The 15070-nt window shown below is 39.1% G+C and overlaps 1 protein-coding gene across 2 annotated transcripts in view; it reads left to right on the forward strand.

Moving 5' to 3' along the window:
- Positions 1-1885: 1885 nt before the first annotated feature.
- The window catches only part of LOC145984229 (metalloprotease TIKI2-like), a 52746-nt gene continuing 39561 nt past the window's right edge, over positions 1886-15070 (forward strand). The window contains exons 1-2 of one of the 2 annotated variants that reach the window (XM_083117801.1): positions 1886-2056; positions 2147-2215. In XM_083117801.1, coding sequence (XP_082973927.1) covers positions 2018-2056; positions 2147-2215 — 108 coding nt within the window. In that variant the 5' untranslated portion in view covers positions 1886-2017. The remainder of the gene's footprint in view (positions 2057-2146; positions 2216-15070) is intronic. The other variant, XM_083117802.1, reaches the window with a different exon arrangement.

Genomic DNA, 15070 nt, shown 5'->3' on the forward strand with positions numbered 1-15070 from the left:
TCAACAACTCAATTGCAAAAAATTGACGCACACCCAAAGCCTTGCAGTTGCATGGCGAAGGTTTTGTTTTCAAACACTGTGTCACCAAAATGAGCAGATTTACACTTACATCGACATTTTAAATGTGTTGCTTAAACCTTTAGATAATGTAGACGAGTCAAAAAGAAAGAAGACGAAGACACTGCTAGTATAAAATAATATTTATCTTGGTACACATGTAAACGAGTATGGTTATCCATTATATTTTTATTGAAAGAAATTATAATTGTTATAAACTCCTACAGGTAAATTTCGCAAATTGCAATTCGCATCATGAAATTTGAGCATTGCCAGAGGAGACTTACCAATGAAATATAGGAAAGCTGCTGTGAAATTACAAATAGCTATTGAAATTGAAAATAATAATAATAATTCGTTGGTATCATGGTTAGTGGAAATGGTGGCGGTGTTAATTCTTAGGAATAGGAAAAATAATTTCCAACACTAAATAAGGAGAGAAGAAGGCATTTCAATAATTCAAACTGCTTACCTTAGTAATTTTTTCTTGTTTTTGAGGGTATTGACGGGCGAGGGGGTTGCTAAGCGGAAACGATAAATCGAAACAGAGACGGCGATGAGAGTGTGGCACGTTTTCCCCCGCACTATGTTAAACCTTATATACAGAGGGAAATATACTGTCTTAGTCTTTGCCCCCCGCCGGTTCTGGAACTCAATCGCCGCCACTGAATCGAAATAAATGAAAATTGACTTATGTTTCGTAAATGGATTTTCGCTGGGCGCTCTGGCGGAGTGGCTAGCACAATACAAGGTCCCAGGTTCGCATTCTTCATAAAACATGCATTATTATATTCATATTTCTTGTTTTACTTTATTTTATTATTTTTTCCTTGTACTCTACAATTTGTTAACTTTTTTGTATGCTCACTTGATCAGTGTCACTCACATTTAGCGTTTTCTTCTCCGTGATTGTGATCAACGATTGATTCTCTTGATTTTCTATGTGTTTGTAGCCCATCTCGGTCTGGGGGGGGGGGGGTAAAATTTTATCTTAATTTAGGCTGGATGTGAACACCCAACGATTTACTTCACGCGACGCCACTGTGTAGTTCATTGTATATGGTGCTAGTACGTAGTACATGCTTCCCCTTCACTGAAGAAAAAGTTTTAATTTCGAGAGGAAAATTAATTGTTTGTATTTTTGTTATTTAGCGTCGCTTTTCTTTCACTTTTGGCTAATCGCGACGATGATTAAATTGATGGAAGGATATTCGCAAACAGTGGCGTGCCCAGGATTTTCGAAAGGGAGGGGTTACGTACACTTTTTCTGGTATTCAGCTCTCATTTTGCCATCTTTTTCTACCTTTGATGTTCTTTTTTTTAGGAATACTGGACCAAAAGGGGGGGTTATAACCCCCACCAACCCCCCCTTGGGCACGCCACTGTTCGCAAAGGACGCCTGTGCCCAGACCGGACTCGAACCCGGGGACATCGGTGGCGAGATCCGAGAGTCGAGCACTTAACGCGATCGACCAACGAGTGGGCCAAGAGGAAAATTTAATTGTGCATATCAAATGTACCGCAAACTGGTGTTCTCTGCTATTTGAAACGACACGGCTTCCAACTGAATACTCTGTAAACGTTTGTTGAACATGGATTCCTGTTTCCTGACTTGACCCTAACTCCACAAAATCCAAGAAGGGTTCCACCAGACATGAGTCATTGTCTTTATTATCACCAGATTTTTACCCTACGCTGATGTTAACGAGGTAGGCGTGGCTTGCTGGCAGCGATAAATATTTTATGAACTACGCTCGGCGCTTCCCTTCAAACCCTCCAAGTCGCAGACGACGAAGCGTGAGCCGTGGACCGAGAGTAAAGATTCTCCCTCCCCCTTTTCCCTCCCTTCCCCTTTCACTTTCGATCGCTGCAGCAGTCAGTAGTCGAGAGGTGGTGGGTGAAGGATGTGTCGGAAGAACACAACAGAGCTTTGTGTGTTTTCGAGCACGCCGGGCTGAGCATGAAGGCTCGGCTGAGGCCCGCTGTCACTTTCTGCACGGTGAGTATCGTACAAAACGTTCCACCAATATAACTTCGTTACATGTCGACAAGAAGCTGTGTTTTTTGATGCGCGTCTGTCTTATTTCAGCTCCTGCTTGCATGTGTACTGTGCGAGGCCAAGAAACACAAGAGACCAAGCTATTGTGGGAGCGAGGAGGTAGGTGGAAGGCATTTAAAACAAGTTTTGTAAAGCCTGAGGGTGCATGCGTGACATGAAACAGCTGTCTACGTGGAATTTGTCCACCTATTTTCAATTCTAGCTTGCATGCTTGTGTATATTTGAATTAAGAAACTTGATTCTGTAAGAAATTTAGTAAAAGTAGCACGTTCGTTGTTGTAGAATATGCCGATTTACACTGAAACCTAAAATGACATGTGATAGAAGCATCAGCTGTTTGTAAGATTTCTGACATTCAAGCTTGGCGGAAAAGACAACAAAGTAAAGCGCCATGATGGAGTATTAGCTAGCTACCATGGCAACATCCTACAAGTTTCTGTAGACGCTGCGAATGTGCTTTAGTAGAAGCACATGGAAATTTCAAACGAGATTTATTTGTTTTGAGCTTGAACGTAGTCACGGCGACTTGTAAAAGTAAACGTGAGCAGGCACGCATGGCAATTCTACACGTAACTAACGATGTAGGTCGTAAATAATAAAAGAAGCCTGTTTTATAACGTGCGTGCAATACGAGCCAATGCAAGCCAAAAGTGGTTGTTTGCTTCGTAACATGTGTACATACACGCACACGCCATGTTGGAAGCTTAATTTTTTTTTTAAATTTACGTGGTAATTAACAGCAACATGATCTGCTGTTCTGACCCAACAGTCAACCTCACTTACCTGGTAACTGCAATCTTACAGGCCAACGAGGCTCTGGCGCCTGGACTAACAGCCACTACGATCCTCTGTCAGGCCCGTAGCCAGGAATTCTTTGTACGAGGGCGAAGTCAATCCTAGAGGGGGCAAATTTTTAATATATTATGTCGCATTGGCAGATATAGCAGGGTACACAGCGACACTTGCCCCCTCCCCCCAAAAAGATGCGTAGCAGAAAAAAAATGCTATCTCGAAACTGCAACAAACAAAAAAACTTCGAGCAACATTAAATAGCAATATTTCGATAATGACCTTTCCAGATTGCCAAAGAATATGTTTAACATAAATATGCTAATAGGGACTGTATTTACTTGATATTTACAGGTCGATAATATTAATAGACGATTGATATGTATACTTCGCAACATCTTATTTGACCGCCCTGAAAAATTTCGAAGTCCGGAATTCGTAAATTTGGCAGCATAGCGCTTCAGAGCCAACTAAGAGTAGCCAACTTTGCAACATTTCTTCTTCCTGAATGAAAACGCTCGTGATTTTTTTTCATTCTTTCACATTCCATAAAGTAAAGATACCCTAAAGCAGTAATAAAATATATGAGTAGACAAAAAAATGTTAAGTAGAAATACGAATGTTGAAAATATTTCAAGATTCTTCGTTCTGAATTTGAAAATAGGAAAATGTATGTGCATTGTGAAATACTGAACAGGTTCTCATCCACCTGGAAAAATTTGCGGTCACATTTGAATGCAAGGAAGCAAATTTATGATGATTTTATGCGAAATGTTTAGTAAAGATACCTTGCACAACACCAAACGATTCTGCAAAGTGTGTCTTTTCCTTGGTTCTTGGCGAAAAATGGTTCGAAACTCCGGCACAATGTTGCTTCAACTGAGATTAACCTGTTTTACTGAGATTTCTGTTAGCGATCTCCTGGAGTAGTTGGTTAGATGACAGCACTTTCGTTTTTTTACTGTTTTCGTCAAGATCGAAATATCGTAGGTTCAAATCCCACCCTTTCCTTATAACTTTTCCTTTTTATTTACCGAGTACGAACTGCTCTAATAACATAATATAATATTATATGATATTACTGTAAATATTTATGCGATGCATGCTCAGTGGCGGCGATTGGGTTTCAAAACTGATGGGGGGAGGGGGGAGGGCAAGGACAGTTTATTTGCCTTGGTAGATAATGTTTAGCATAGTGCTGGGTCATCTGCCCCTCCACACTCCATAATCGTCGCCACTGTGCATGCCTCAAGTAATGCTTCTACTAATGTTTTTAATCTTTCAGTGATTGGTAGGATTTTAGGAAATACTTTTTCTTTCATTTAGCTGTTATAAGTTAAATAATAATCCTTTGCGCAACAGCCCATGAAGGGCCTAGGCTTACCTACCGACTGCCGGTCTCCCTCCCACGCTTTCCTTCGTCACCTCTAAGCGTGGAGATCTTCAACCAGTATTGGAATAGTCGGGGGGTCGGCCCGACGTATCCCCAGTCGTTATAGTAGGTCTCCGTGACCGGATTACGCTCACTCACTCGGAGCTCCCCAATTTCCTCACGATGGTGGGTTGCCACCGGCCCTATACGTAGGCCGAATAAATTCTGTTATAAGTTAACACATATTAAAACTTACATGTCAACTTTCTGCATCGGGAAATGCTGGACATAAATCGCATAAATATCAACGGTAATATCCAAGAAACGTAGATAAGCATTGTCGTCCAAAGCCGTATACTTCCCAAAAAAGATTTTGCAAAGAAGTAGGTTTGAACCCATGACCTTCCATTCCATAAGCAAACGACCCCCCTACAGCACGCGGTTCACATTATTTTATGCACTCGGTTCGGCTCCCACTTTAAACTGTAGGTCCAGTCCCGATTAGCCTTACTATGCATAAAGTTGACTTAAAACACCAAATCAACCAATTCATCTCCTTTCAGAGTGGGCCTTCTATGATATTGTAGTCGGCCAGCATCCGAAAATACAGTTCTGCTTCGCGTATACCAGAGTGTAATTGCATTTAATATTGTGACTAAATTTACTTTAAAACTACAGATTAAAGCGATAATAGTGTCCAGAAAAAGAACCTCAAAGTAGATCTTCACACAAAGTATTTTAATCCATTGCCAAACGTTTCAGTTAAGAATAATATTATGCTTTTCCATTGACCGTATTTTCGATTCATGGTAAATTTGCTAAAAGGACCATGTCAAGAAATCTAAATATGTAAGTTTTACTAGTAAATGCATTTAAAATGCACGAAACAACAGGGGAGGAGAAAAATAAACCTCAAAAATAAGTCAAAATGCAACAAAAACTGTTAAAAATACTGACAAATAAACTAAAAGCCAAAAAAGGCCGAAAAATGCAAAAAAAAAAAAAAAAATGTAAAATAGAAAGTGTTTCCCGGCTCTAACTGAAGGGAAACTGACATGATATCAGGTTTAGCATTGTTTTTAAGGGTCAGAAAAAAAGTTGATTTTTCATCAACTTCCGGACCCTAAGTAGTAATTATGACCATTGAAAAAGTTGGAGGTAACTTACTTAAAATTTTCTTGCTGAGGGATCGTATCGTCCCATATCTATACTTCATAATGAAGAAAAACATCAAGTTTATATTTCGAAAATGACTTGGATTTTTCCACCACGAAAATATGTTTTTCATAGTTTGAAGTTCGTTAGTATTATCTTTCAAGGTTTCAATTGTTTTAATTTCACACATATTTTATATTTCACACGTTCCTCTCTCTTTTCATACAGTCTTTGGAAAAAAGCTGAAGTTTCTTGTCAAACGGGGTCTGGTTCAAATGACTCCTTTTCGCTCTCCTGTTCCCACTTTAAACAAACAACAAAATACTTCGTAACTAAACGATTGCTTGTTCAAAACACGGAATTTTTACACAATTTACCAAATATGACAAAACGCCAACATACATGTTCATCATTTTCCCTTTCAGCGTTTCTCGATTTTATCTGAATTCGTTTCCTCATGAAAATTGCCATGAGGAAATTATAGATATGACATTATGTGTGAATTGGTTTCTTCAAACTGGTAGCAAATTTTAACATGAGCTACCTAGAGAAGAGGTAGCGTGCTTGATTCTTACGAGGGAGGTCGAAGGTTCGATTCTCCACCTAGGCAGGATTTTTTTCGGGAGTATATCGTTGGGTGTAAAGTTTATCCACCGTGCTAAGAAGTTAACATTGGTCTCTGTATTTCACGAGAGGAAAGTAAATAGTAAGAGAAAGTTATTTCGATGATAGGAGGAAGTCACATGCCACGTGGAATAGAGCTAAGTCTGTAATGGTAGTTTCGAATATTGCAAAGTTAGTGCGGAAAGTTTGTTATATCTGATACTCGTACTTTCTGTTCAAAGAAGACGAACATTTTAGATACAAAGCAGTGACGAATTAACGATCATTATGAGGTTTTGAATATTTTTTTGGTCACTCACTATATAAATACTTATTAGTAGTTTCTTATCGAATCGGCCTTCGTCGCAATAACAATTTATTTATGTTAATTAGCGATTTACTATTAGTTTTAGGCTCATGACAAGATTGTGGTGAGGGGATTGACAACAGTCATTATGAAGGATCGGCCATAAAATTACAAATCTTAGCAATTTGAACTCATTAAACACTCTAACACTCTCCTACGTTACAGTACTGCACTACATCACTACTTAACATAACTGTATCTTTCTTTTAGTATATCGAAATCAAATAATCAATATTTTAGGTGTCAGTGAAGAACAAACAATACATAACTTAAATAACATTACATTTTGCATCCTGAATACATGTATGTGATTTGTGAATTAATCATGATGTTTGTGTTAACACAACATATGAACACTAACTTTCGCTGCGGGACGGCGTAGGTTCGAATCCGGCTCTGGTCGGAATTTATTCGGCCTACGTATAGGGCCGGTGGCAACCCACCATCGTGACGAAATTGGGAAGCTCCGAGTGAGTGAGCGTAACCCGGTCGAGAAGACCTACAACAACGGCTGGAGGTTCGTCGGGCTGATCACCCGTCACCCTAATACTGGTCTAAGACCTCCACGCTATAACAGGTGACGGAGGAACAGTGTGGGAGGGAGACCAGCAGTCGGTAGGTAAGCCAAGGCCCGCCAAGGTGCTGTAGAGCTGTAGGGTTATGTTATGAACAATAACTAAAAATAAAAGTTTTAACTTTAAATCCTGGAAATCTCCAACTTCTAAAGGGAAATATGTGCAGAAGGGACGTCCCTCAAGTGTGCATCGGATTCATTTTTTTTTTAAACATTCTAATATCAACGGTATATGTTCAGCAAACAAAAAAAAAAGAAAAGAAAGAGGAGAGGGTGGGATTTGAACCCGCGACCTTTCACGCTTGATGAAAAATTAGGAAAGCAGCACCTAACCAACTGCTCTACGTTAACTTAATTACGTTATACCCTTAAAAACATGTTGACGTTTATGAAGACTCACACCTTCCTGTGTTTCAAGCACATTTTCTCGACACTTCGTGTAAAATATATGTTTTTGAGAACTGTTCGATATTATGCAAGGTATTGTAAATAAAATGTCGCATAAACTCCTCACAAATTTGCTTCTCTCTGCACAAACTTGATGGCAATTTCCTCCAGGTGGAGAAAAACTCTATTCAGTGTTTCAAACCCCCCAAATTTCAAGTCGAGCAAGCAGAATCATAAATATCCTTCAAGGTTATTTTTCCAATTTATTATTTCTGTTTGATTGTGTATTATAATAGCGGTTTATAGTTTCTAAGTTCATGGAAAGTGTTAAATTGAAAACCTATCACTGTAGCGTTTTTCGTCTAGTGGAAGGACCTACTCAAAGTTGGCTACTCTCACCTGGAGCTGAAGTGCAATGTTGCTAAGTTTACGATTTCGGGACTTAGAATTCTTTCGGGGCGGTCAAATAAGATGTTGCGAAGTGTACCAACAGCTATGGGACTTTCTGCAGAACTGATCAAGGGAGCCCTTTATAAATCATGCTTCAGGGCCTCCCCGATTTCGCAGTGGTATCGTCCTCGCCTTGTAATCAAGGGGTCCCGGGTTCGATACCCGGTGGAGGCACATAGTTGTTCGGATCCCACTTTAAACTGTAGGTCCAGTCCCGATTAGCCTTAGTGTGCATAAAGTGGACTTAAAACACCAATTCAATCAATCACTAAATCATGATTCCCTCTTGTTTCCAGTATGCAAGATTTTTACGCACAAAGGAATCTAACGAGAATCCAACATCATTGTGTTGTGCTATGCAAGAAAAATCTAATTAATTAAATAATAATGGTTACAAATTATCTACACTTTGATGTATTGTGTAAAAATTTGTAATACATTTTTTGTACTTGCTAAAACATTAACATGGGTCCCTGTTCCACCACGGACTCTTATATTTCCTTCAAAGGGGAGACTCTTCCATCACTACAAACAATGTTTGCCTACTTGTTAACGTTAACCATCTTGCAAAATATTGTGTGAATTGTATTATATTATAGTTGAAATACATGTTTTGACACCTGATAAACAAATAGGAATCCCTTGATTGATCAATGACTTCTTGGATTACAGTGTCATCATTAATATGTCATATTAAGTTTCATAGAAATACATTGTTTTAATAGGGCGGAAATAATTTTAAGGGGAGCCATGGCATTCTCTTTAACATTTTTTCTTCATATAGATTGTTTGGCTCCCAATGCCGACTACCGCCGCCCCATAGCTATGGCTCTTAACTTGGACTATAAGAACAGGAGATATTGCGAGCGAAGCGAGCAAGAAAATTTTACGAAATGTACTTTTATTTGTATAAAATTTGAAATCGATGGGGAGGGGCAATTGCCCCTCTGTACCCCTTGCTAGTGCCCTTGGCCGTCTGGAAGAAAACTGCAAGGAACACGTAAAAATTAATTCCATCGTGAGTATCCAATTGTCCTGCTATTCTCAGATTCTCCTAATCTTGTTTTTTTACTTCAATGTTTTCTTCCCCTGGAATGGACTTCCGAATAAGGTCGGGGGAGGGACAATGCCCCCTGCCCCCTGTGGTTGCGGCATTGTTTATGAGTGTGTCTTCATCAATTTCATGTCATCACTCATTGTTGCGATTAGCTAGAAGTGTCAGAAGAGCAACGCTAAGTAACAAAAATGAAATATCCACTCCCTCTCTCTACCACATGAATCACTATTACCAAAAGGTAGACTCGGGAAACAAAAATTTAAGCAGTTCCAAGTTCATAGCAACACACCCAAGAAAAACATCCAAACACATTAGGCACCTTTAATACAAGACTACTCAAAATGTCACAACTCTTCTAGGTACTGAAAATTGCGAAATCATTTACCGAACTCTAAATCTGGAAGGGAATCCCCCCCCCAATCCTGATACGACATTATACGGAATCCCATACACCCTAATAAATCACAAAATCAATAAGTGTCTTTGTTATGTTTCTAGAGTAACACATGATACAATTGTAAAGATTATTGTTCTGTATTTTTCACATGGGGGGTCAAAGCAGCCTCTCAGGGGGGGCAACTGCCCCCCCCCTCTAGCTACGGGACTGCATTCACGCACATGCCATGTTGGAAGCTTGAAAATTATTTTTAAATTTACGTGGTAATTAACAGCAACATGATCTGCTGTTCTGATCCAACAGTCAACCTCACTTACCTGGTAACTGCAATCTTACAGGCCAACGAGGCTCTGGCGCCTGGAGTAACAGCCAGTACGATCCTCTGTGGCACTTGTCCTGTCCAAGTGTTTGTGATTGTTCTTTGATCGATTGAAACATATCACCATTCGTCCTCAACTTCGCGATTAGGTAAAAGTGGCAGATGTGATGATAGGGACTGGAAATACAGTTTTAAAGTGGAATGCGAACCAGTGTGAAATTGCCTCCACCGGAGATCGACTCTGGGACACTTAGATTAAACAGCGACAGCGACTACGCCATCGGGAAGGTAAAAAGGTAAAAGGTAAAGTGTTCCCCTGTGCATAGCACCACGCCATGAAGGCGTATAGGGGGTGTGGGGGTAACGCCCCATCGGGAAGGTTCATATTTAATTTAAACAAAGTTGGAAAGACAAAAATCAGAAAAAAAACATGGTCGTAAATGAAAGGGATATAATATGAACTTACTGTTCACATGGTCCACAGAAAACCCACATTCTGGATGATAGAACCTGAGATGTAAAGACCCATAAAGTTTTTTCTTATATATTATGTTGTCGAATGGTTAGGATTTGATTGATTGAGTTTTTGTTTTAAGTCCACTTTATGCACAGTAAGGCTAATCGGGACTGACCTATAGTTTAAAGTGGGATCCGAACCACTAATCGCCTCGACCGGGTATCGAACCCGGAACCCCTTGATTACACTACCACTGCGCCATCAGGAAGGCTCGAATGATTAGTACAGAGACCCTAGGTTTGAATCCTGTGCAAGTGGCAGAGAGGCTACGTAAAACACATACAAGTAAGACCACTCGATACTGTGGCGTGCCCAGGATTTTCGAAAGGGAGGGGGTAAAGTCTACATTTTTTAAATAGTTAGTCCTCTTTTTGTTATATTTTCCTGCCTTTGATTTCTTTTTTTTAAAGAAATACTGAACCAAAAAAGGGGGTCTAACCCCCCACCAACCCTCCCTTGGGCACGCCACTGACTCGATACATTCATTACTCGCAGGCCCCTATGGCGGAGTTGTTAGCACATCGCGCTACGACGCTAGGGGTCCCGGGTTCGAATCTTGGCCTGGGCATGGATATTTGTGAGTGTTCATTCATCAATTTCATCATATCATCACTCATCCTCATCTTCGCAAATTAGCCAAAAGTGGCACAAGAAGCGAAGTAAAATAAAGCAAATCAAATTTTAAAAAATCGATACATTACTCTATGGAAGAGGTCAGCAATTGTAGACTGGTAATTAAATGTAGTTAGTTATATATAAAGGTATATCTTACGCAAATATTAAATTTCCAGTTCAATTTGAAGCGTATAGGTATTAATTACATGGGTCTCCATCTGACAACAAATATTTCCAAATTATTTTTTCGTAGTGATAACATTCAGGGATTTATCTACACTCACCTAAAGCCCTCTAACATCATCCCCCAGAATATTTGCAACACATCCTAAACTTTTCTCACAAAGGTACAATTTATGGTTATTCTGGAACAAAATTAACCTTTATACACCATTAAAACTAGCCATGCGTAACTCTGAATTTATCTTCAGGAGCCCAAGCTGATCGATGAAATAAATAATGTCAATGAAGATGAGGAATCTTGCCCCCAATAATATATTTGAAGTCGGAGCTACTGCACCCTTTATTTCCAAATTTTGGGAAACGTCTTTATTTGCGCCAAGTTCTTGGCCACCACCACATTTTTGGGGAAAATGTTAATTTGTTAGCTCTTAATTTTTAATCTTTAATATTTGCGCACAAGCAACAATTTTGACCCGTAAGGCATAGACATCCATTAAAAAATTATCAATTTTGTCTCGAGTCCCCTTCGTACCTGTACAAGAAACATCTTTCGTTTCTTAACTGTAGCAAATATGATTTATTAACACAAAATTGTAATTTGATGATAGGTTCTAAATGCTCATTTGGCATTATTTGCTTCTCTGTTTGATTTAGTAATTTACAATGTGTTACTATTTAAGTAACAATTTTTACAGAATCTTGATAATACAATACTGTTCCAAGAGGATAGCATTATAAAGATGACACATCTTTTTTTTTAAAAAAAAAATATATAATTGAGTTGATGTGGGTCACCCCCTGCCCAGAATTCTTAAAAGACAGTAACACACGTCAAAGACAGGAAATGATTCAAAAAATATATGTAAACACCCCCTTCCAGAATTCCTGACCACACCACTGTTAACAAGTGACATTAATCATGAGAATGTTTCATATGTTTCTTAATGCAGCTGTAGCGTAGCCTATAACCTCATAATCATAATCACTTCAAAGGTCGAACACGTATTCCCACGATTTGGACCGTTTCCAATTTTCAAAGCACCCTGCACACACTTTGTCGCAACCCGGCGCCTTGTATACCATATCATGAACCAACTGTTGGGGAGGTCTTGAGAAGGGCAGGGACGGAGGTCAGCATTTCGTTCGTGGCGTGCCCAGGATTTTCTTAAGGGGTTACGGAAACTTTTTTTTAACCTTTGACGGTTTTTTAATTATTTTTTTTTAGAAATGCTGGGCTAAAGGGAGTTTATGACCCCCCTTGTGCACGCCACTGAATTTACTAAGAACTGTTTCAAAGCAATAGGCACAAACGTGGTGCGACTCTTTCAAAGAAATGGTTGTATTACGAGCGAAGTGTCCAAGACAACTATTTCTTTGCAAATTGACACTAATGTTAATTAAACAGGGAGTCAGTATATTCAGTCTCCCTCTATGTTATTTCTTACCAGATAAAACATGCATCAGCAACAACCAGAAGACGGATTCATGGTGAATGTAATAATCTCAAGGTCTCCTTTGGCAACGTCGTCACCTAGGAATCAAGGTTCGATATCAGATGGAGACACAGTGGTTCGGAATCCACTTTAAACAGTAGGTCCAGTCCCGATTAGCTTTCATCTGAATTAAGTGGACTTAAAAATAGCTCAACCAAAATCGACTCCAGAACAATATAGGGGAGACTGGGCCACATTTGAACATCGTGAATTTCCCAGCAAAGGGAATAAATTGTACGGAGTTGACATAAGTAGTGGTAGATGACTGTCAGCCGGTAGTCGGACATTTCATTAGTTCCCAAACATTCAGGGCGAGATCGAGGGTTTAACCCTGTGAAAAGTCATTCTTCACCTCAAAAGCTGAAAAATGATAACGACCACGAAGAAGGCCAAGAGGTGAGTTTCATTATAGAATATTATTGCTTATGGATAGGTTTAGAGCGTTATTATTGTGAAACGTATATACGTATCTGTTAATTTTCCCTGTGATGCGTGGATTTTTTTGGCATATACAGTAGTCCTGTGGGGCAGATTTGAACTACATTATTGGGGCACATTTGAACAGGGATTAAAGTTCCTCATAAGTTCATCATAAAAATTAACTAAAGCATTTCACGCGATTTTAAATGGTGAACAGTTCACGTAGTTCATGGATGACAGAAGTTTTGTTTGCAAAATTTCTTGAATATGTAGTAAACAGGACAACTATAGGATAGCCATGAGAGTCATTGAACTCTTGATGCTATTATTCTGTTTGCGAAAGAGAATGGAATAATTCTAGCATTGACTCCAACCACTAGATGTTGGCATGATGGGTCCTTTTATGGGAAAATTTCTCGTGGCATAAAACGACTGGATGACAGAAAATCCTGGAAAACACATCACTATTCACGCACGACTTGGCATTTTTAAGAAATACAGCCTATTCAACTTAATTTATACGACGACGAATATTGATTGATTGATTTACTTTATTTTACTTCGCCTTTTGTGCCACTTTTGGCTAATTGTGATGATATGATGAAATTGATGAATGGACACTCACAAACATCCGTTCCCAGGCCGGGATTCAAACCCGGTTCCCCTGGCGTCGAAGGATATTATATCGGCATTTTGAAAGACCGAGATATGGCCATTCTTTTAAGATTTCAAGGCATCGTCTACAACCAACACGAAAGCAGAGAACATGTAAAATAATAGTACGTATATAATGTCAAACCTTTGGTTTCCAATAAGATTAATACAGACAGGACATTGTTAAAAAAAAGTCACATCTCTGTTCAAATGTCCCCCAGGCATGGGGCAGATTTGAACATATAACGATGTTTAGATTAAGGCATTTGACTTGCTAAATAACTTTGATTTTAGTGTATGAAAAATAGACTGTTTTTTTTTATTTTTCTATTATAGTGATAAAACAATTTTGAGAAATAGAACAATAAAATTGGTAAAGTGTTCATATGCATATACCCCAGTCTTCCCTACAACACCAGAATAAGCACATACTAACCATCACCAAATAACGAAGACATGCGTTTAACTATACATGACAACTAGAGAAACAAGTTCTCTCCCTTTAAGTTCTTGCATAATATGAGGCACATGCTTATGTTTTGACTGTTATAAAACAAAATTACTCGTTTATCCATTCTAATATTACACTCTGACGCGTTTAGTTTATGTGTATCACACGCAAAATTGAAATTTCACCCACTTTTCCCCTATTTATTTCTGTGCAGAAGCATATCATACGCACACACGCTGATATCGGTACATTACGTCATTGCATACATATTTGATCAGTCCTTATCAGAGTACACTACTGTAAACACGCGCGCACACTATATTTCATAGGAACGACACACATTTGCAGCAGTGATTTATCAATACCCCTCCCCCCTAAAATTCTGCCAATTTATTGTCATTTTTTTCTCTAAAGTTTAGTTTACACCCCTTAAATATGAACTTACACTCCCCCCCGATGAAAAATTATTTAAAATATAATGTCGATATAAATACTTCCTATCTTTTCAGTCCGACGTTTGAATTGCAACTTGAACTAGGAGAAAAATAGAACCATATTCTTCGTTGGATATGCGAAAGTAGGAGTCCCATAGCACAGTGGAGCAGAGTAGTTCGCTCGGAATATGTAGTCCTCAACCAACTCACCCTTTTTTTAACTAAAAATAAGCGAGAGTGAATGGATGATGCTGTTGCATTCGTCATGTACAGTCACCGGCATAAAATGAAAAAAAATGGGACACCTAGACAGGACCGACGGAAAGGGGGGGGGGGGAACCGTACCACCGCCCAGAGCGGCAAAATTTGAAGAGAAGAAAAAATAAGCCTATTGAAAACTTGAAAGTTATTATATTATACTATATAACTTGGAAGTTAATATATGCCAACCCTCCGTTTTGAAGGAACATATCAGTAGTATCACTTTAAAACCACCGAGTGCCACAAATTGGGAAAACACGTAATGTCATGAGCAAATGTCTTCAAAACATTAATCTACGATATGTGCAAGCATATCAGCGCTTTGAAAAATGCAGGATTGATGCAAAGTTTCAAAGTTTCTTAGACGCCATTTGGCAGCCTGGTAGACCTCCCTCCCTCCACTTGTGGAGGCGTCGGCGACCTGTGAATCCCGCTTGAAGAGAAAGAATTGGGATG

The sequence above is a fragment of the Lepisma saccharinum genome, chromosome 2, assembly GCF_977018435.1.
Source record: "Lepisma saccharinum chromosome 2, izLepSacc3.1, whole genome shotgun sequence".
In the NCBI taxonomy this organism is placed as follows: Eukaryota; Metazoa; Arthropoda; class Insecta; order Zygentoma; family Lepismatidae; genus Lepisma; species Lepisma saccharinum.